General features: G+C 39.0%; 1 protein-coding gene across 4 annotated transcripts in view; it reads left to right on the top strand.

Annotated features, from left to right (window-relative positions):
* TYW3 (tRNA-yW synthesizing protein 3 homolog) overlaps nucleotides 1-20,714 on the top strand; it is a 28,179-nt gene extending 7,465 nt beyond the window's left edge. For 2 of the 4 annotated variants that reach the window (XM_004025988.5, XM_055367005.2), the window contains 3 exons: nucleotides 3,101-3,172; nucleotides 6,629-6,762; nucleotides 17,933-20,714. In XM_004025988.5, coding sequence (XP_004026037.4) covers nucleotides 3,101-3,172; nucleotides 6,629-6,762; nucleotides 17,933-18,152 — 426 coding nt within the window. In that variant the 3' untranslated portion in view covers nucleotides 18,153-20,714. Of the gene's footprint in view, nucleotides 1-3,100; nucleotides 3,173-6,628; nucleotides 6,776-7,560; nucleotides 7,662-13,871; nucleotides 14,016-17,932 lie in introns of those variants that run through there. The other 2 variants (XM_055366948.2, XM_055366986.2) reach the window with 2 other exon arrangements.
* Nucleotides 20,715-22,003: the final 1,289 nt, after the last annotated feature.

The following is a 22,003-nucleotide window of genomic DNA, read 5'->3' as shown; positions in this document are numbered from 1 at the left end:
GTCCATTTTACAGAGTGCTGATTGGTGCATTTACAATCCCTTAGCTAGGCACAGAGCGCTGATTGGTGCGTTTTTACAGAGTGCTGATTGGTGCGTTTACAGTCCTTTAGCTAGACACAGAGCGCTGATTGGTGCGCTATTACAGAGTGCTGATTGGTGCATTTACAATCCTCTAGCTAGGCAGAAAAGTTCTCCAAATCCCCACTCGACCCAGGAAGTCCAGCTGGCCTCACCTCTCAGAAGGAATGGAAATCAAGAATATGATTCATATGTTAAGTGTGAAATGTCTGTTAAGACACCTGTTTTTGTCTGCTAGCGTTGACATAACTATATAACACAGACTGGGTAGTATAAACAACAGAAACTTATTTTTCTCACAGTTAGGAGGCTGAAAGTCCAGGATGAAGGTACTGGCAGGGGTAGTTCCTTCTGAGGCCCTTGTCCTTGGCTTGCAGGCAGCTGCCTTCTCCCTGTGTCCTCTCATGGCCCTTTCTCTGTGTATGCATGTCACTTGTTTCTTCTACTTCTTGTAAGGACACCAGTCCTGTTGGATCAGGACTCCATCCTTATTATTTCATTTAACCTAATTAACACCTTAAAGGCCTCATCTCCAAATATAGTCACATTGGAGGTTAGGGCATCAACATATGAATTTTAAAGCCCTGTAGACACAATTCAGTCCATAAAAACACCACCTAAGTGAAAATTTCAAATAGACATTTGGGTAGAAGTCTGGAACTCAGGGGAGCCATGTGGACTGAGGACAGACATTAAGAAGATGCCAATACACAATTATTATTTTAAGCCATGAGCCTAGTTGAAATCACCTGTGGAGAAAGTACAGAAGAAAAAGAGAAGAGGGCCTGAGGAACACGAGCATTTAGAGATAGTCTCCAAAACATGGTGTTTAATCATTTAGTGGCTCATGGCTTCAGTCTCTGCTCTAACCCTGAACTTTTGTCTAACCTTATTTTAGTCTCATTATACCACATCACATCACTGATGTGTCTCCAGACTTTAACTCTCCTGTTTCTATATCCATGTTCTGTTCTCTGTGCTAATCCTGATTGAGCCCAGCCATGCTCTTCTTTGGGCCTAAGCCTCATTGGAAGGCTAACATTTCAGGGAGCTAATTGAAGTGGACTTATAGGAACTGAGAAATTCACTCATTCACAGCCCCTTTTTGAGGGGGGTCCTTACCTAAGGAGCTTATATTTGTATTCTAGGGGACAGAGGCAGACAATAAGTATGTAATAAAACAGAATTTCTCACTGTGAGATGTGCTGTGAAGGAGATAAGAAGGGCACTCCACTAGAGAGTCAGGGGAGAGCTGCATTTAAAGAGGTGGTTAAAGAAGGCCTTTATTCGAAGGTTGCAGTGAGCCGAGATTGCACCATTGCACTCCAGCCTGGGTGACAAGAGTGGAACTCCATCTCAAAAAAGAAGAGGACCTTTTTAGGTAGTAGCATTGAATGGAAACAGGATGAATGACAAGAAACCAGCCAGGAAAAGAGTAGTCCTGACAGAGGAACAGCAAAAATAAAGAAGCTGATGCAGGAAAGGGTTGGGAGTATTCAGAGAACAGAAGGGAAGCCACTCAAGGTTAGAGAAAATAGCAAGGGCTGGAGCAAATAGAACATCATTAGTCATGGTTTAGAGCTTGGATTCTGTCACTAGCTAGTCTGTAAGAATGGTTTGAAGGGGCAAGAGTGAAAGAAGAGACTAATTGGGAGACTCCTCCAGAAGTTAAGGAGAGAGGCGATGGAGACTTGAAAAAGAGTGGGCAGTGGATGTGGCAAGAGCTGGATTAATTTGAGGTAATCGTAGAGGTAGAATCAATGGGAATTGGGTATAGGGGATGAAGAAGTAGAAAGCATCAGGGCTATCTAGGTTTGGAGCTTGAGCAGCTACATAGATGATGGTGTCATTTACTGTAATTAGACTGGATGTGAGTATGTATACATATGTGTGTGTGTATATATGTATACACATATATACACATATGTATATATGTGTGTGTATATATGTGTGTATGTGTATACATATATGTGTGTACACATATATGTGTATACACATGTGTGTACACATATGTGTGTACATATATATGTGTATACACATATGTATATATATGGGTGCGTATATATGTGTGCACGTGTATGTATGTATACATACACATACACATGTATATATATGGGTGCGTATATATGTGTATACACATATGTATGTATACATACACATACACACACATATACACATATACACACATATATACATATATGTGTGTATATATGGTATTTAAACCAGGGAATCTCAAAAGGAGAGCATGTACTTAGAGCAAGGTTTCTCAACCATGGCACAGCTGGCATTTCAGGTCAAATAATTATTTGTGTGGGGGCTGTCCTGTACAATGGAGAATGTTTAAGCTGCATCCCTGGCCTCTACCCACTATTTGCTAGAGATCTCCCCTCCTCTTCCCTTGAGTTGTGACAACTTTACAACCAAAAATGGCTTCAGACATTGCCAGATGGCCCCTAGGGTTCAAAATTATTCTTGCTTAACAACTACTGAGCTGGAGAAAATAAGGGACCCATGTCTGCTCCCCAGGGCTCTCTGACATTTAGACTGACAAAATAACTTACAAAGTCACCTCAGTCAGATCAGAATTTGTGTGCTTTCTATGCTTTCTTATATCATTTCAACAAAGTTTTTTAAGCAATAGAAGGGATATTGAGAAATGTTGTACTCATTTTAAAAGATTTTGTTTTGTTTATTTTTATACAACACAATTAGAAGAATGATTGTTTTTTGGTTACATTCTGCTTTCTGGAAGCAATCACTAGCCAAATGTCACTGTTTGTGATTGAATTCTACTTTTTTTCTTTCTCAGTGACACATCCATAGTTCATATTTCAATATTTTTCCTGATGTTAGGAGTTTGATCAAAGTCATTTTTAAGCATAGTCCGTATTGGCTAGACAAAAAATTTTTTAAAAAACCTTAATAGCTTTTAGGGTTATATATGTTTCTGTAGTTTGTGGAGCCAAACAGATGATCTGGTTACCCACAGTATCAAAATGTAACAAGTTTTATTTTCTTACAGCATTCCATGGCAATAGATTCTGGTTTCAGGAACTCTGGCATAACGGTGGGAAAGAGAGGAAAAATTATGTTGGTAAGATATTTTGTCAAAGAGCAATTTTTTTAGTGTAAAGTGACCCAGAAATTGAATAACCTAATTAGACTCCTGCCTTTAATGTCTCCTTTCTCAAATCTTCTTGCCATTCTCTTACTCATAAACCCTCAGTGACTTACTCCTTCCTACAGGGGAAAGTCCAGAGTTTGGATTTACAGTTGAGGTCTTATTTAATAATATTCTTCTCCACTTACTTTTAACCTGATTCTTAACTCTGCCCTCCTCATCCTAAGTAGGCAAGGCCCAAAAGCACTATGACATCATGGAAAGAGTCACAGAGAGAGTTCAAAGTCCCCTTTACTGATACCTGCTGGATCACAGCTGTGTGAATTTGGGCAAGCTCCTCAGTCCCTCAGGGTTTGAATTTTCTCAGCAGTATCAGTGGTCCAGCAAACTACTGTCGTAGGGCCACATTCAGCCCACATGGGGCAGGATCCCACTATACTCATTTGATTACTTATTGTCTGAGGTTGCTTTTGTGAGACAATGGCAAACTTTAGTAGTTGTGACAGATACTATATGGCTTGCAAAGTCAAAAAATGTTTACTATCTATCCTTTTAGAGAAAAGATTTGCCGACCTTTCGACTAGATCTTTAAGACTTGCTTTCTTTTTGAGTCCTTCTCTAGCCAAGCTAGCCCTTGGATATTTCGCCCTATTCTGATCTCCTGTGATATTTACTGTTTGGCATGGCATGTTTTTGAACTATTTGAGATTACCCTCCTTCTACCTTCCTCTATTCTCCTATTTTCTATCTATTTTTAACAATAACCTATTTCCCAAATAGGGGTGGATGACAAAAGAGGACACCCTTAAAGCATGGCTAAATAGAAAATCAAAGCCTGGCCAGGCGTGGTGGCTCATGCTTGTAATCCCAGCACTTTGGGAGGCCAAGGCAGGCAAATCACGAGGTCAAGAGATCGAGACCATCCTGGTGAAACCCCATCTCTACTAAAAATACAAAAATTAGCTGGGCGTGGTGGTGCGTAGCTGTGGTCTCAGCTACTCGGGAGGCTGAGGCAGGAGAATCACTTGAACCCAGGAGGTGGAAGTTGAAGTTAGCTGAGATCACGCCACTGCGCTCTGGCTGGACAGAGCAAGACTCTGTCTCAAAAAAACAAAGAAAAGAAAATTAAAGCCCGTAGTACTGGTTTGTGTCCCCATCTCACTCTTTACTCCATCTGGTAGCCCAGATGAAAGCAGAGCCATTCTTTGACCTTCTTCTTTGTTTCCGTATTCAATTCGTTATAGGTCCTATCCATGCTGCCCCTCATTTCTAATACTTGACCCCACCCTAGGTCTTCTGGCACTGCCCAGCCCTCAAGATCCCTAACCTCAGTCTTTACCATTGCCTCCCGACTAGTCTTCTTACTTTAGGTCTTCTCCTTGAGTCCCTCCAACCAGTGCTCTCAGAATCCCCCTTTAAAAAACTCAGGGCCTCAGCTGGGCGCGGTGGCTCATGCCTGTAATCCCAGCGCTTTGGGAGGCTGAGGTGGGTGGATCACCTGAGGTCAGGAGTTCGAGACCAGCCTGACCAACATGGTGAAACCCCATCTCTACTAAAAATACCAAAATTAGCCAGGCATGGTGACATGTGCCTGTAATTACGGCTACTTGGGAGGCTGAGGCAGGAGAATTGCTTGAACCTGGGAGGTGGAGGTTGCAGTGAGCCAAGATCATGCCACTGCACTCCAGCCTGGGCAACAGAGCAAGACTCTGTCTCAAAAATAAAAAAAAAAAAAAACCTCAGGGCCTCCAAACATTTTCTTGGAGTCTTACCCAGACTATTTTGCATCTACCTGTTTATGTTCGTCTTCCAATTACATACTTATGCTCCAGCTATATAGAACTACTGGTTGTTTTCCAAGGGTATCATGCTCTTTCATGTCTCTATGCCCACAGATAAGTGGTGCCTCTGGCTGGAGTTCTTCCTCCCCCTTTCTCTCCCGCCCTCCTTTTTTTTTTTTTTTTTTTGAGATAGAGTTTCACTCTTACTGCCCAGACTGTAGTGCAATGTCTCAATCTCGGCTCACTGCAACCTCCGCCTCCCAGGTTCAAGTGATTTTCATGCCTCAGCCTCCCAAGTAGCTGGAATTACATACAGGCCCTTGCCACCATGCCTGGTTAATTTTTGCATTTTTAGTAGAGACGGGGTTTCACCATGTTGGCCAGGCTGGTCTCGAACTCCTGACCTCAGGTGATCCATCTTCCTTGGCCTCCCAAAGTGTTGGGATTACAGGCATGAGCCACCATGCCCGGCCCCTTCTTAATTTTTATGTCTGGTGAAATTGCACTCATCCTTTAAAATCCCAACTCAATTGCTGCCTTTCCCATAAAGCTGAGTTCTTAGACTCAGTTGCTTCTCTTCAACATTTTCTTGCCAGTGTGTGTGTATGTGATTGTATGTACATGCACATGCATGCGTGTTTCTTCTGTCATAAGTCTTAAAGCCGGAGGTCATGTTATAGTCACCCTGTATCTTCATGCCTTATAGGGAGCCTAGAACATTGCAAATGCTCAGCAAAAGTTTATGGAGTGGCCAGGCGTGGTGGCTTATGCCTGTAATCCCAGCACTTTGGGAGGCCGAGGTGGGTGGATCACCTAAGACTGGGAGTTCAAGACCAGCCTGACCAACATGGAGAAACCCCGTCTCTACTAAAAATACAAAATTAGCCAGGCGTGGCGCATGCCTGTAATCCCAGCTACTCTGGAGGTTGAGGCAGGAGAATCGCTTGAACCTGGGAGGCGGAGGTTGCTGTGAGCCGAGATTGCACCATTGCACTCCAGCCGGGGCAACAGGAGTGAAACTCTGTCTGAAAAAAAAAAAGAAAATTTATGGAGTGAATTTTTATTCTCATAATAATTTTTATAGAGCTTGTATGGTTGTTCTTAACCTCTATCCAGTGTTTGCCTCTACTTGGAACATGTTGACTATTTCATCAACAGGGCTATTAAGATTGTGAACCCTAAAGCATTGAGAAGCAGCTCCTGTGTATGATAGAGGAGGCATAGTTTACTCTTGTAACTGTGCTCTGTTCCAAGAGCACTGAGACCCTTTGACATCCAGTTCTTTTTTATTTTCCCTTGAGATTTCTGTTGAGGTTTTCTTTCTTTCTTTAAGTCGTGTATTATGGCTTTCTAAGCTATAGTGAGATTGAAATTGTTAAAAGTTATTTGATTCTTTGATATCATCTGTTTCTCTGAAAGATAATGTATAGAATATCTTTCTTTAGAAATGACTGTAGATGATGGAAAAAATTTTATTTAATCTGCTTTGATTTAACTGTGCTCAGCTAAATTCTATCAAAGCACTAACTTAACTGTTGTAATGGAACTAAAGTATGTTCAAACACAGCCCTGACTGGGACTTTTCTTGAGTTATTTTCAGTTTCTGTGGTATCTAAGTCTTCATATCTAAATTGTTTTTTCCTTGTAGGCTGTCCGGAGTACACATGGCTTAGAAGTTCCATTAAGCCATAAGGGAAAACTGATGGTGACAGAGGAATATATTGACTTCCTGTTAAATGTGGCAAATCAAAAAATGGAGGAAAACAAGAAAAGAATTGAGAAGTATATTAATTGGGTATTTCCATGTTATTCTTATAAGCCTAGATCAGCCTTGAAAACATTAATACTTACCATCTTCAGTTTATAATGCCAACTGCTTATCTATTTGTAGATAATTTAAAAATACTTTTATTATCATAGTAATGATCAAAGTAATAGATGAGAGTAGGTCCGGCTGCCATGGGCACTAAATGGAGCATACGGGAGAGGCTCTCTGGGGGATGGTAGGGCACATGACCACCAGAAGCCGGCATAAAGGGGAGAAACATAATTATTCTAGAAAGACAGCCCAGCAGCCACAGGAACTGTAACTGATCAGTTTGAAGGCAGCCAGGGAAGAGGTGCACACTGCCCCTAGATGGGACCTATCAGAGATTACCTAGTCTTTCCTGTTGAGGGGAACAGCCTGGTTGACTTTTTTTGTCTGATAAATATTTCACTTCTCTGGCTTAGGCTAGTTTAATACCAAACTCTTGTCATGGATTAGATCTAGAATTGCCATAACTTTCCAAATAGGAAGGTATGGCTTTCATTTCACATCTCCGTACTTCTTTTGTTCTTCATCGTTACCTCCTGGCAAAGGAAACTTTTATATTATTTTCTTTTACAACTTTTTCCCAAGAATAAAGTTTATATATAAAGTAGTAAATATTATGCTGTCTTTCATATATGAAAGTAATGCCACTGACCTACCATCAGCTAGATGCACAGTTTTGAGTTATCCAAGGAGTAATTGCCAATTTGATGTCGTTTATAATTTTCTTTTTTCTTCTCCCCACTCTTTTGGCTACTTCCATTCAGTCAATCGCTGTCTGAATATCTCTTCAGTCATTCTGTCTCCATCCATACTGCTTCTTTCCTCATTCACGACCATCGCAATAGCCTCATTCAGGATGCTTCTGGTATGCCTCTCTGCTAAGCCATTCTTTATCAAATCATGTTTGTAAAGTGCAAAGGATTCCTATTGCTTAACTTGCCTGCTTAAGATTCTTTAATACTTAGAACTTTTTTTGAAGCATTGAAGGCCAACAAGTGCTAGTGGTGGCAGTGTAAAAGGGTGAAGTGAGGTAGAAGTATGCCACCAAGGCAGAACTGGGTTCAAATCCTGGTTCTGAGTTACTCAGTCTGGTTCCACCAAATTGCTCAACTTTCCGGACTTCAATTTTCTTATCTGTAACTTCTGGGAAATACCTATCTTAAAGAATAATTATTATATTCATTAGGTAGTGTATTTATAATGACTGCCCTGACCCTGTTATGTTTTGGACTCTCAGGACAGGATAGCCATTCTCCTTCATTGATTCATGGAGAATAAACCTATAATCATAAAAATATCACCATCCAGGCTTTCTCAACTAGGGTTCCTCATTTGAACCACACAATTCACAAAGTTATTTGAGTGACTATTTTCTGAATTCTCCCAAGGATTTTGTGTAACATGTACTATTTTAGATACATTGGAGAAAAGTCAATTCATTACTTACAATGGATGTCTTAGGGTACTAGAGCTTAATTTTCCAGCCACACCCTGGTTGAGAAAAACTGACCACAAAAACCTGGCCACAAAATGCTTTGAGCAGGTATTCTAACTAAAGTAATACTTTTAAATAACCAAAACCCATTCCACCAGACTACAGACTACTATACGTAAGTATTTACTGGTACCATTCCATAAGTTTACCACTTATTAAATTGTAATCCAGTGAGACTGTTTGCTAAAACATAGGAGGTAGCAAATCAGTTTTCTCTGTTTCCTTTCTTGAATTCTAACAAGCTTATAAATAGAGCCCAAGATCAACTAACTGTACACCTGGTGAAGTTAATTGAGCCACGTTCACCAACTATAAAATCAAATTATGCTTAAATCCATTGACTCAAAAATATGTTTTGAGATTATAATGTGCATGCTGCCATTAAGAGCCACGCTTATCATATAAAATCAGGGAAAAATTAAAGAAGGGTAAAAATGTCTTAAGATACTGATTAGAAGATTACATGTGAATTTAGAAAGTGAGAGCAAATTAAGGAGCTCCTTTGGGAACAGCTGTATGTTCAACCAAATGCAGTGAAAGAGTTACTCTTCTGATGTTGAAAAGAGAAAAAAATCCTGGAGGTGATGAGTTATGCAATCAGACATTCATTAAGTACTAAGATTGGTTTGCCATAGGACCAAAGTTTCACAATTCAGAGAATTTCAAAAACTCAAAAAATCCCGAAAAACATTTCAGCAATAAGAAATATTCTATAAATGTGAAAATCAAAGAGGTAGAATATTTTTAATAAAAAAAAGGCCTTGTTCATGAGAAACAATTCCTAAGCCCACTTCTTATGGGAAGAGACTTATCCATTGGGTTCCTGTCGTTTCTGGAGCTGGGCAAGACAAGACCTTCAAGCAGCAGACTGCTTTATAAACAGCTAATTTGGAGACTGGAAGAGACAGGGACTGACACCAGATGTAGGAAGACAATTCATACGTAACAATCTAGAGAAATTTGGATAGCTATTGACTGACTACAAGAGGAAGGCTATCTTTGAATCTATTAATAAGCAGTCAGCACATGGGTCAGATGAAACCATCATCTGGCTATGAGTAGCATAAAATTAGCCATGTGCTTTTCACCAACTGTGTAATGAGAAAATATTACATAAAATGTACAATAAAGGGGCAGAATATATTGTCATCTAATATTGTTGATAAAGCAAATCTGGAAGAAAAGTAATTGAATCCACTTTCAATGGTTTTTTTTTTTTTTTTAACTCTATTTTCTGATAAAATGTATGCAATAGGAAATTTACCATTTTAACCAGTGGCATTAAGTGCATTCACATTGTTATGCAACTGTCGCCACTGTCCATCTCCAGAACGTTTTCATCATCACAAACTAAACTTCTATACCCATTAAACACTAACTCTCGATTCCTCATACTCCATTCCCCTGGTAATCACTATTCTATTTTCTCTATGAATTCCACTATTATAGGTAATTCATCTAAGTGGGATCATACAATATGCATCCTCCAGTATCTGGCCTATTTTACTTCATTAATGCAGGATTCATCCATGCTATAACATGTATCAGAATTTCAGTTTCTTTAAGAGTGAATAATATTCCATTGTATTTATAGACTGCATTTTGTTTATTCATTGATGTGTCAATGGACATTTAAGGTGTCTTTCCCTTTTAGCTATTATAAATAATGCTGCTCTGAACATCATTGTACAAGTGTCTGAGTCACTGCTTTCAGTTCTGTTGGATATATACTCAGAAGTGGTATAGTGTAATCAAAGAAAGCATATTGGAAGAAGTCACTGAGCAGGGCCTAAAATGCAGGCAGGGTTTTTATATGAAGAGCTCTGTGGGAGGGGGAAATAGCATGATAGATAAAAAAGAAGAGCATGAACAAAGGAAAAAGAGATAGTGATATGGTTTGGCTTTGTCCTCACCCAAATCTCATCTTGAATTTCCATGTGTTGTGAGAGGGAGCTGGAGGGAGATAATTGAATCATGGGGGCAGGTCTTTCCTGTGCTGTTCTTGTGATGGTGCATAAGTCTCACAAGATCTGACGGTTTTAAAAACGGGAGTCGCCCTGCACAAGCTCTCTTCACTTGCCTGCTGCCATGTGAGACATGCCTTTCACCTTCCACCATGATTGTGAGGCCTTCCCAGCCACATGGAACTGTAAGTTCATTAAATCTCTTTCTTTTGTAAATTGCCCAGTCTTGGGTATGTCTTTATCAGCAGTGTGAAAATGGACTAATACAGTAAATTGGTACCACTATAGTGGGGCACTGCTGAAAAGATACACAAAAATGTGGAAGCGACTTTGGAACTGGGTAACAGGTAGAGGTTGGAACAGTTTGGAGGATTCAGAAGAAGACAGGAAAATGTGGGAAAGTTTGGAACTTCCTAGAGACTTGTCTAATGGCTTTGACCAAAATGCTGATAATGATATGGACAAGGAAATCCAGGCTGATGTAGTCTCAGATGGAGATGAGGAACTTGTTGGGAACTGGAGCAAAGGTGACTCTTGTTATGTTTTAGCAAAGAGACTGGCAGCATTTTACCCCTGCCCTCGAGATTTGTGGAACTTTGGAGTTGAGAGAGATGATTTAGGGTATCTGGCAGAATTTCTAAGCAGCAAAGCATTCAAGAGGTGACTTGGGTGCTGTTAAACACATTCAGTTTTGTAAGGGAAGCAGAGCATAAAAGTTTGGAAAACTTGCAGCCTGACAATGTGATAGAAAAGAAAATTCCATTTTCTGAGGAGAAATTCAAGTCAGCCATAGAAATTTGCATAAGTAATGAGGAGCTGAATGTTAATCCCCAAGGCAATGGGGAAAATGTCTCTAGGGCACGTCAGTGGTCTTCACAGCAGTCCCTCCCATCACAGGCCCAGAGGCCTAGGAGGAAAAAGTGGTTTTGTGGGCTGGGCCCAAGGTCCCTGTGCTGTGTGCAGCCTAGGAACTTGGTGCCCTGTGTCCCAGCCACTCAAGCCATGGCTGAAAGGGACCAATGTAGAGCTTGGGGCTGTGGCTTCAGAGGGTGCAAGCCCCAAACCTTGGCAGCTTCCATGTGGTGTTGAGCCTACGAGTGGACAAAAGTCAAGAACTGGCATCTGGGGACCTCCATCTAGATTTCAGAAGATATATGGCAACACCTGGATGCCCAGATGGAAGTTTAGTGCAGAGGCAGGGCCCTCATGGAGAACCTCTGCTAGGGCAGTGCCAAAGGGAAATGTGGGGTCAGAGCCCCCACACAGAGTCCCTACTCAGGCATTGCCTAGTGGAGCTGTGAGAAGAGGGCTATCATCCTCCAGACCCCAGAATGATAGATCCACCGACAGCTTGTACTGTGTACCTGGAAAAGCCACAGACACTCAGTGCCAGCTTGTGAAGGTAGCCGGAAGGGAAGCTGTATCCTGCAAAGCCACAGAGGCAGAGCTGCCCAAGACTATGGGAACCCACCTCTTGCATCAGCATGATCTGGATATGAGACATGGAGTCAAAGGAGATCATTTTGGAGCTTTAATGTTTGACTGCCCTGCTGGATTTTAGACTTCCGTGGGGCCTGTAGCCCTTTTGTTTTGGCCAATTTATCCTATTTGAAATGGCTGTATTTACCCAATGCCCATACCACCATTGTATCTAGGAAATAACTAACTTGCTTTTGATTTTACAGGCTGATAGGCAGAAGGGACTTGCCTTGTCTCAGATGAGACTTTGGACTGTGGACTTTTGAGTTCATGCTGAAATGAGTTAAGACTTTGGGGGACTGTTGGAAAGGGATGATTGGTTTTGAAATGTGAGGACATGAGATTTGGGAGGGGCCAGTGGGGCAACCTGGTGGGAGGTAATTGAATCCTGGGGACAAGGTCTTTCCTGTGGTGTTCTCATGATTGTAAGTCTCATGAGATCTGATGGTTTTAAAAACGGGAGTCTTCCTGCACAAGCTCACTTTTCTTGTCTGCTGCCATGTGAGACCTTCCACCATGACCATGAGGCCTCCCCAGCCACATGGAACCATAAGTCCATTAAATCTCTTTCTTTGTAAATTGCCCAGTCTCAGGTATGTCTTTATCAGCAGCACGAAAATGGACTAATACAGGTGGCAATATGTAAGCCATAAATAGGGATCAGTGAATGGTTCAGTTTACCTAGAAGATGAGAGAGTAAGAATTTCTGTTGTATCACTTTGCTGCTTTTCTTCCTGCTTGTGATGTTTCTTCTTAGTTTCATTGTAGGTTTCTCTTCTTCCTCTTCATTAAATACTGTTCTCCAAGCTTCTGTCCTTGGCCCATGGCTTCAGCTAGTTCTGCTACTTTTCCATGTACTGGCAGGTCTTCCAAATCTTTCTAGAGTCTTGGGCCAACATATCCAATAACCATTTGAACATATCTAATTAAAATATCTCACCAGCTTTTCCTTAATATGTTTCTTATCTTATTCTAAATCCCCCAGCCGTTTTCTTGGTTCCAATTCTTATCATCATTAACCAGTGCAAAACAGGTATTTCTATTACATTGAATTACAATTACTTAATTGCACATCTTTTTTTTTCCACTGCAACATGGTCACTTTGAAGATAGGACTCCTCCCACCAGCCCCCAACCTTACACACATACACAAACACACTTGAGATATCTTATCCTACAATGTAACATGTATCTGGCTCATAGTAGAAGCCCAAGAAATGTTTATTGAATTAATGATAAAAGATAAAGGAGCTTGAAAGTTAACACATTATATTGAGTTCTCCAAAGGCAAAAACAGTTTCTTGTTCATTATATTCTGAGTGTCTGGAATGAGAATAGTGGTTAATAAATGTTCACAAATTTAGTTGACTAAACTTTTTCATAAATAGTGCTACTTTTTTTAAGGCTTCAAAGCATTAGGATGATTATTCTGGAAGACCTGTCAGATGGTTTAGAGATGGGGTGAATACAAGTAGGCTCTTTCTATAGCCTAGGGAAGAAGTAATAGGTCCCTGAGTAATAAGATGAATGAGAATGAGACTGCAGAATATCCATCAGACATGGCAGCAGATTGGAAATAGGGGTAACACAGAGAAGGAGGACTAAAGAATAACAGCTGTCTTAGATTCCTCATAGTTGCTAGTCTTTATCATTTTTCTTTCTTTCTTTTCTTTCTTTTTTTTTTTTTTTTTTTTTTTGGTAGAGATGAGGTCTTTCTATGTTGCCCAGGTTGGTTTCAAACTCCTGGCCTGGCCAGAAGTGATTGTCACGCCTTAGCCTCCCAAAGTTTTGGGATTATAAGCATGAGCCACTGCACATGGTCAAGTCTTACCATTTCTAAAAATGGGTCTAAAACAGCTAAATAAATAACACACATTTTCCTGTATAGTTGACCCTTGAACAACATGGAGTTAGGGTCACCACCCCCCTATGTAGTTGAAAATCCACATGGCTTTTGTTGTTGTTGTTTTTGAGACAGGATCTCACTGTCACCCAGGCTGGAGTGCAGTGGCATGATCTTGGCTCACTGCAACCTTTGCCTTCCAGGCTCAAGTGATCCTCCACCTCAGCTTCCCGAGCAGCTGTTACTACAGGCATGTACCACCAAGCCCAGATAATTTTTTGTATTTTTTTGTAGAGATGGGGTTTCGCCATGTTGCCTAGGCTGGTCTCAAACTCCTGGACTCAAGTGATCGCCCGCCTTGGCCTCCCAAAGTGTTGGGATTACATGCATAAGCCACCGCACCTGGCTGACATATGACTTGACTCCCAAGAAACTTAGGTACTGATATCCTACCTTTGACTGGAAGCATTATTCATAACATAAGCAGTTGATTAGCACATGTATTGTATGTTATATATATTGTGTACTGTATTCTTACAATAAAGTAAGCTAGAGAAAAAAGTTATTAAGAAAATCATAAGGAAGAGAAAATATATTTATTATTCATTAAGTGGAAATGGATCATCACAAAAGCCTTTGTCTTCATCGTCTTCACCTTGAGTAGGATGAGGAAGAGGAGTGGTTGGTCCTGCTATCTCAAGGGTGGCAGAGGCAGAAGAGGTAGAGAAGGTAGAAGGAGAAGCAGGAATATTTGGTGTAGCTTTTATTCAAAAAAAATCTGCATGTAAGTGGACCTGTGTAGTTCAAAACCATATTGTTCAAGGGTCAACTGTATACTTAAGACCAAATAAGTAAATAATATAAAGCGAAAACATATATTTTATTTTCTAATAGTTTTTCCTGGGACATCCCCCATGCCCCCATCTTTTTTCCTCCTAATTCCTCTCTTAGCACATTGTCAGCTTCCATTCATCCTTGCAGTTCAGCCCAGGCATTGGATCTTATGACGGACAGCATTTTGTGATTGCAGTTGGAGCACTGTGTCCCATCTTTTTCATGGTGTGTTAAATGTGGCTTTACAGTTCTGTAGCTCCTGTTAAACCATGAGTTCCTTGAGGGCACAGACCACAGACCACTTCTCTGGGCTTCTAGTACTGGGCACTTGGCCTGTCACGTACATGTTGTTTTTTAAAGAAAATGCTAGTTAAAATCTAAATACATATTAGAATAGCCTTCTTTGATATTTGTGAATGATGGAAGCCTAAAGGAAATAAAATTGTGCCTCAGTTTCCTCAATTCTGTGTTTTTGTTTGAGAAGTTAGAGAAATTCTAGCTTTCTGTTGAAAGTGGTTTTCTAACTGACGTTGAAAAACAAGAATTCATTTTCTCAGGCTTGGCCTGAAAACTTATGAAGAGAACTAAGTATAAGTTGTCCTATGCTATGATAATCTTGACTGCAGAGGCAGAAAAACTGAAGACTATTTGCTTTTCTTTCAAGGAGAGAAAAAATACAGTTGCCTGAACATACTTCTTTTTTTTTCCTTAAATCTCAGAGCTCATTTTGTTGCCTGTGAGAGTTGAGAAAATTGCACTTTTGAGAATCAGGCTTAAGTGTTACTGTATAAGGGGAGAACATAACTTTTGACTTATTGAGTACTATTTCTCAAAGGACTTTTAAAGTTCTCTTAGAAAAGGGAAAGGAAAACTAGTATTTGAAGTTTTCATTCAGGAAAGGATCTTTGTTCCATTTTACCAGTTGTTTTGGTACCCTAAGGACATAGCTTTGAATTCTTGGGTTCTTTAATGGTTGATTAAAGTAAGGCATACATTCCTTTTTAATTACTTTTTTTTAATGTGATGGATGAGGCATTTTTCACAAGCTGTTAATTCTCGGTGATCATAAAGGAGCAATTTAATCTTATCTTTCATTTTCTAGGAAGAAAGTGTAATCCAGAAAAAAACACTCAGTTACCTAAGCCTAAAGTGCAGGGTTGATAAAGAATGGTAGAAGATGAGGTTGTATAAAATGGATGGCGTCTTATGATCAGGATGAGCCACACCATCTTGTGGCATGCTCAGATTTATGTTTTAGATAACATTAATGTAAGTCATTCTGAACAGGCTGTGTGGAACATGAGAAGGATACCAGTCATGGACATCACCTAAGATGGTGACAAGACCTAGAAAGAAAGATCAAGTCAAGCATAGAAGTTTTCATCAATGTAAGGAACCAAACATTATTGGTAGATGACATGAGGGGCAGATGGAGGAATTTGGGAAAATGTTGATGAGCCGGTTTTATTCTGACCTCATCTCTCAGCTCTGTGGTAGCAGGATATGGAAAACATAAGCAGTCTCCGCTTGGGAGGAACGATGGAAGATGGTGTCTACAGGGGAGCCAGGTTTCAGTAACAGAAGGATGTAAAGGGTGCATTAAGTGAAAGGATGTTACCATGGAACAAGGCCCAAAAAGTTATGTATGTCACGCATCTCAGTCTTTTTAAATTTAACTCTATGTCCGTTTTTGAGATTAATTCATTCATTGATAAAATATTTATTGAGCATCTGTTGTTTGCCAAGCACAGCGCTAGATATCAAGGTGTACAGTGATGAATGCATAAGTTCTTGAAAATGGACAGGATGTGTACTCATCATGTTGTATATGTATTAGAGTTAGGTGACATATTTAGGAATAGGTGGATATTTGGAGTTTTCGAGTTTTATAGGCTTCGTAAGTAGAACTTAGCCTGTTTATTGAATCAAACAAAGATGAAAATTGTTCCAAATAGAGATCTATTCTGTAGATATCAAAAATTTCTTGCCATAGTCCCCCATTATAATAGGACATAAAAGTAAGATGAGATCTCTGCAGTGGCAGGGGGTTTCCTAACTTTCAGATCATTCTGATTTGAGACCTAGGATAACACATTTGTAGTTACATTTTTATTCTGGGGTTATTCATTCATTTATTCAATATAGTCTTACTGAGTATGCCAGCACTCTACTACATGCTAAGAATATAACAGGAGACAGGTAGATAGGATCCTTGCTCTCATGAAGTCTATATTCTATAAAAGTAGTCATTTTTGATAACTAACTCTCTGGGTACTTACATATATCATCTGTAATCCTGTGACAACCCTGATAGCTACAGGATAATAATATCCAGCTTTATAAATGTGACAAATCAAGACTGTGGGAAAGTAATTGGAATTAGCTGACATCACCTTTCCTAAAAGAATGTTGGTGTCAAATGCATGCAACACACCATGCTATGCTGCCTGCTGCAGGCTACTGTGTCAAGCAGAATTTTGTGTTAGGTGTTAACATGAGGGTAGAAAAGAAATGAGGCCTGGTTTTCAGAGAGCCTACAGTTTATTGTGTCACAAAACTAACACTAAAACTCCAATAGAAAAATTAATAAAGGGAAAGAATAATTTACACTAAAAAATTCAAATAGCTAATAAATGAGAAACATTCTATTTTACTTACAAAGAAATGAAAGTTAAAATAATGCGATATCATTTTCACCCATCCAGGTAGAATGTGTTTTTTGATGGGAATATTCAGTGTATAGGTGTACTGATCTCTCTCAAGTGCAGCTATTAGAAGCGTATTTCTTTGAATATCTATTGTGGAAAACAAGCAGTATTTATCAAGAGCCTTGTAATGTTTATGCCCTTTAACCATGGAATGATATTTCTAGGTGTCTATAGTAAAGAAATGGCTAAAAACTCACATCGCATCATTTTCAAAAATGCTTACCACATTTTTGTTTGTATCAGGGAAAATTTGAATGTAAATAAGGCCAATCTAGATGACATAATGTTGTACTGCCACTCTCAATAAATATTAAATTTGAAAAAACAATGTAAAACTTTATATGTAATATTCTAATTGTGAAAAATAGGTATATGGATTAATTAATAAATACATTAATTCAGACTACATTAATAAACTGAAAAGAAAAATATTGAGAGGAGTTATTTCTAGTTATGTAGAGGTGATCTGTATTTGTAACCTCATACATTATACAGATTACCTAAAATGAGCCATTACATTTATGTAATAATAATTGCATTCTTTTTTACCCTCTTCTTTGACCCCTACATTTGGGTTCGAAAGTGAGGTAGGACAGAGGTCGTCAAGAGGTGATTCCAATCCAGTTTTCAGGGCTGTTCTTAAAGAACTGAAATGCATTTATTTCCCTAATAAAACATATTATTTATTTGATTTATATTTATAAAGCTAATATGGGACATAGTCAAATTTACATAACTTATAAGCTCTTGGTGTATTTCAATCATTTCGTTTCAGTACACACAGATATAACAGTAGTACTTATTTCTTCACAGGTTTTACAACTGCCTACGGCATGCTTTGGAAAGGGAAACTATGACTAACTTACATCCCAAGATCAAAGAGAAAAATAACTCATCATATATTCATAAGAAAAAAAGAAACCCAGAAAAAACACGTGCCCAGTGTATTACTAAAGAAAGTGATGAAGAACTTGAAAATGATGATGATGATGATCTAGGAATCAATGTTACCATCTTCCCTGAAGATTACTAAGCTTTGGTTCCGATGTGTCTTGGCCGTAATGTTTCTAGTAGGTTTTATAAAGCTGCTCTTTATAAGAGTATTTTAGTTTGTTGAGTGTATCAGCCATTCATAAGCCAGTAATGACAAGTACAGAGCTTCAAACTATAACTTTGTTGCCCAGAGGATGTGCAGTCGTCATCTAAGCTCTCAGCAGTACCCGGCTTATCCTGCGACTTCACCTGAAATGCTATAGTTATCCCTACTTTTTTACCAGTTTCTCCCAGGAGCACCTGCTTAATAAATCAAAGATGTTTGAATGGTGTCTTATTCTGAAATAACCTGACCTAAGACAGGTATTTAGATTATTTTGGATACATTTTGAAAAGGGATAGCATAAATATTTTAAGTAAAAAGACCTTTATTTTAAATAATAGTGGATATTTTAATGCTGGAAATTAGCATTATAGTTGATACGCCAGAAATTATATCTTTGGTTGTGATTTAAACTTATGCTATAAACTAAATGATGTAAATACATAGTTTTAAAAATTCTTTTAGGGACATGTAACTTTTAAGTATCACTTCTATAATACATATTATAGGAACAAAGATTTGGGAATAATTGGTTACAGGTGAGGAAGTACTGGAAGTACTGGAATTCCAGTTCAAGGAGATACCATTTCATTTAGGTCTAAAAGGACAAGATACAAGTTCACATGATGGGAAAAATCAGAAAACCTCTCGCAGACAAAGGGTATATAATGGATATGAGGCATCAAAAAGCATGGTATAGTCAGTGATGGGGAATAGTCCAGAAAGGCTGAAACACAGCATGTGATGCGAGTCAAGGTAGTTGATGCCCAACTGTGAAGGGCCGTTATAATCTAGCATGGAGGTAGACAGTGTTTCCTTAATATGGCTGCATATCAGAATTACCTAGGTCAGGACGAGGCATGGAGATGCTGCTTTAATAGGCCCTGCCGCAGATCTTCCAAACCAGAATCTTAATCCTGGAGTCTAGGAATCTTTATTTTTCACACAACTCATCCAAGTGGTTCTGATAAAATCAGCCCAGCACTTTTAGAACCCACTGATAACAGACTTATTCCTGGAGACAGCATTTGAGGAGGAATTGAAGATTTTCTAATGAAAAGAAAAAGGGTCACATGAACAGATGTTGCAGTGTACCTGTGCCAGGGATTTCATGTGTACACTTTATAGGAGAATAAGCAAGAGCTCAGGTAAGTTATAGTCCTTACCATTGGGTCTAAGGCAGTTTCCAGGAAAGCATGGCAACTTGTTCAGCTATGTAAGTTGAACTCTGTACCACTTGGGAGGGAACATTCCCCTAGATGACAATGTCAGTGGCACTCGAAGTTGTGCAGTGCACATTCTTATCTACCAACATATACAGCAGTCCTTCTGGGAAGGAAATTTTGGCAGGAAAGGAAACTCACAGTGTCGGAATGCCTGGAGCATTTCTTCTAGTCTGGTGGACAGAATATGGAAGTATCTGCCTGGCAGTGCAGTAAATGAAAAGAGAAGAGAAATGAATAAAAAAAAAAGTTATAAATAACAGTAGGAAAGAGAGAGTGCAGGTGGAACGAGCCTATCCTGTGGTGAAATGACAACACATTCTGCAGTTTTAAAATCTAAGAGGCTCATTGACTTCATTCATTTAAATTGATCTCCAAGATAACTATGTATTTTAAAGATTCCATAAACTGAATATATGAATGAGAATTAAGAGAGGGGCTGCTTCCTAATCTGTTTATATCAGCTATAGTATAGTATAATCTGTTTATATAAGGTTAGTAGAGAGGAGACACCAGCTGCTGGCCATAAACCTAAGAAGACATTGAATCCCATTCACTCCTTAACATTCCTTAATATACATTCATGAGCTACATAACAACATTTTAATCGATGGACCATATACCATATACGATATGGTGGCCCCATAAGATTATAATGGACCTGAAAAATTCCTATTGCTAGTGATGTGGTCATTGTAAAGCTGTAGCACAACACATTACTCACATTTGTGGTGACAGTCATATAAAAGTATGGTACATACAATTATGTACAGTGCATAATACTTGATAATATGTTACTGGTTTGTGTCTTTGCTATGCTTTTTATCATTATTTTAGGGTATACTCCTACTTAAAATGTTAACTGTAAAACAGCTTCTGACAGGTCCTTCAGGAAGTACTCCAGAAGAAGGCGTTGTTGTCATAGAAGGTGACAGCTTCATGTGTGTTATTGCCCCTGAAGACCTTCCAGTGGTACAAGATGTGGAGGAGGAAGACAGTGATACTGAGGATTCTGACCCTGTGTAGGCTTAGGCTAATGTGTGTGTTTATATCTTAGTTTTTCACAAAAAGGTTTTTCCAATGTTAAAAAAATATATAAAAAAGCTTATAGAATAAGGACATAAAGAAATATTTTGTACAGCTGTACAATGTGTTTTAAGCTAAGCATTATTACCAAAGAGTCAAAAAGTTTTAAGAAATTAAAGTTTATAAACCAAATGTTCATTGTGAGCTAAGGTTAATTTATTATTGAAGAAATAAAACATTTTTAATGAAATTTTGTGTAGCCTAAGTGTCCAGTGTTTATAAAGTTTATACAGTAATACGTTTATACAGAACATCCTAGGCCTTCGCATTCACTCACCGCTCAGTGACTCACCCAGAGCAACTTCCAGTACTGCAAGCTCCATTCATGGTATGTGCCCTGCACAGGTGTGCTATTTTTCACCTGTTATACTGTATCTTAATTGTACCTTTTCTATGTTTAGATATGTTTAAATACATAAATACTTTTCATTGTGTTACAATTGCCTACAGTAGTCAGCACACTAACATGCTGTACGGGTTTGTACCCTAGAAGCAATAGGCTCCACCATGTAGCCCAGTAGTGATGTTTGCGTGACTAAATCACCTTACAACCCATTTCTCAGAACATGTTTCTATTGTTAAACAACACACAACTATTTTATTTATGTGTTTTATTTATGCCTGATCACCAATATCAATAACTGAAACACAGCAGTTTAGTAATAATTTAATACACACCATAACCTGCCTATTGAGAATGGCATTATATTTGTTTTCATTGTAGTGGCTCCATCCAAAATAAAATGATTTTTTTCCTTCCTTCAGGATGAAGGCAAGCATTTATTCCTACGGTCTGGATTCCTCATATCACCTACAAGTTAACTGCTTTTGTGTTCTAAAAGAGAGAGGAAAAATGAAGTTGTCAACCTTATTGAAAAACAAGGAGGGAAACTAAGGAACATGCTTTTGCTTTTGAGGTTCTAGGCCAGAAGTCATAAGCTGTAACTTGTCTAAGTTATGGCCAAGCAGATGTGTTTTGTTTGGCCCACACGGAGTATATTTTTTCTAATTGAATCAACATTTTAAAATATGATTTAATATTTAAAACTATAAAGCGCATCTCTAGTTTGTTTTGTGTGTGTTTTTTTAATTGGAAGATCTGGCTGGAGCCGTCTCACATTCCCACAGGACAACACTTAGCCGTTCAAGTACTAGCTCCTCCTTTTGGATAAGACTTGTTTTCCTATTCACCCCAGACCCAGCACCCCCTACTGGTTCCCTGACACAACTGCTTCAATCATTTACACATTGTTTGGTCCCTGTGGGCACCAGCATTGGCAAACTTTGGTTAGACCTTTGGGGAGAATTAAAGTCTATTATTATGTTACTATATTATATAATAAATAAGAGATGAGAGCAGGACCAGCTATATAATTTTCAAAGGACAGTGCAAAATGAAAATGTGGGACCCCTTAAAAAAGGTTTAAGAATTACAAGACGGCAACAGCGGAGCACTAAATCACGTACAGGTACATCTAA

This window comes from Gorilla gorilla, chromosome 1 (assembly GCF_029281585.2).
Source record: "Gorilla gorilla gorilla isolate KB3781 chromosome 1, NHGRI_mGorGor1-v2.1_pri, whole genome shotgun sequence".
In the NCBI taxonomy this organism is placed as follows: domain Eukaryota; kingdom Metazoa; phylum Chordata; class Mammalia; order Primates; family Hominidae; genus Gorilla; species Gorilla gorilla.
This window is presented reverse-complemented; position numbering and strand designations above follow the sequence as displayed.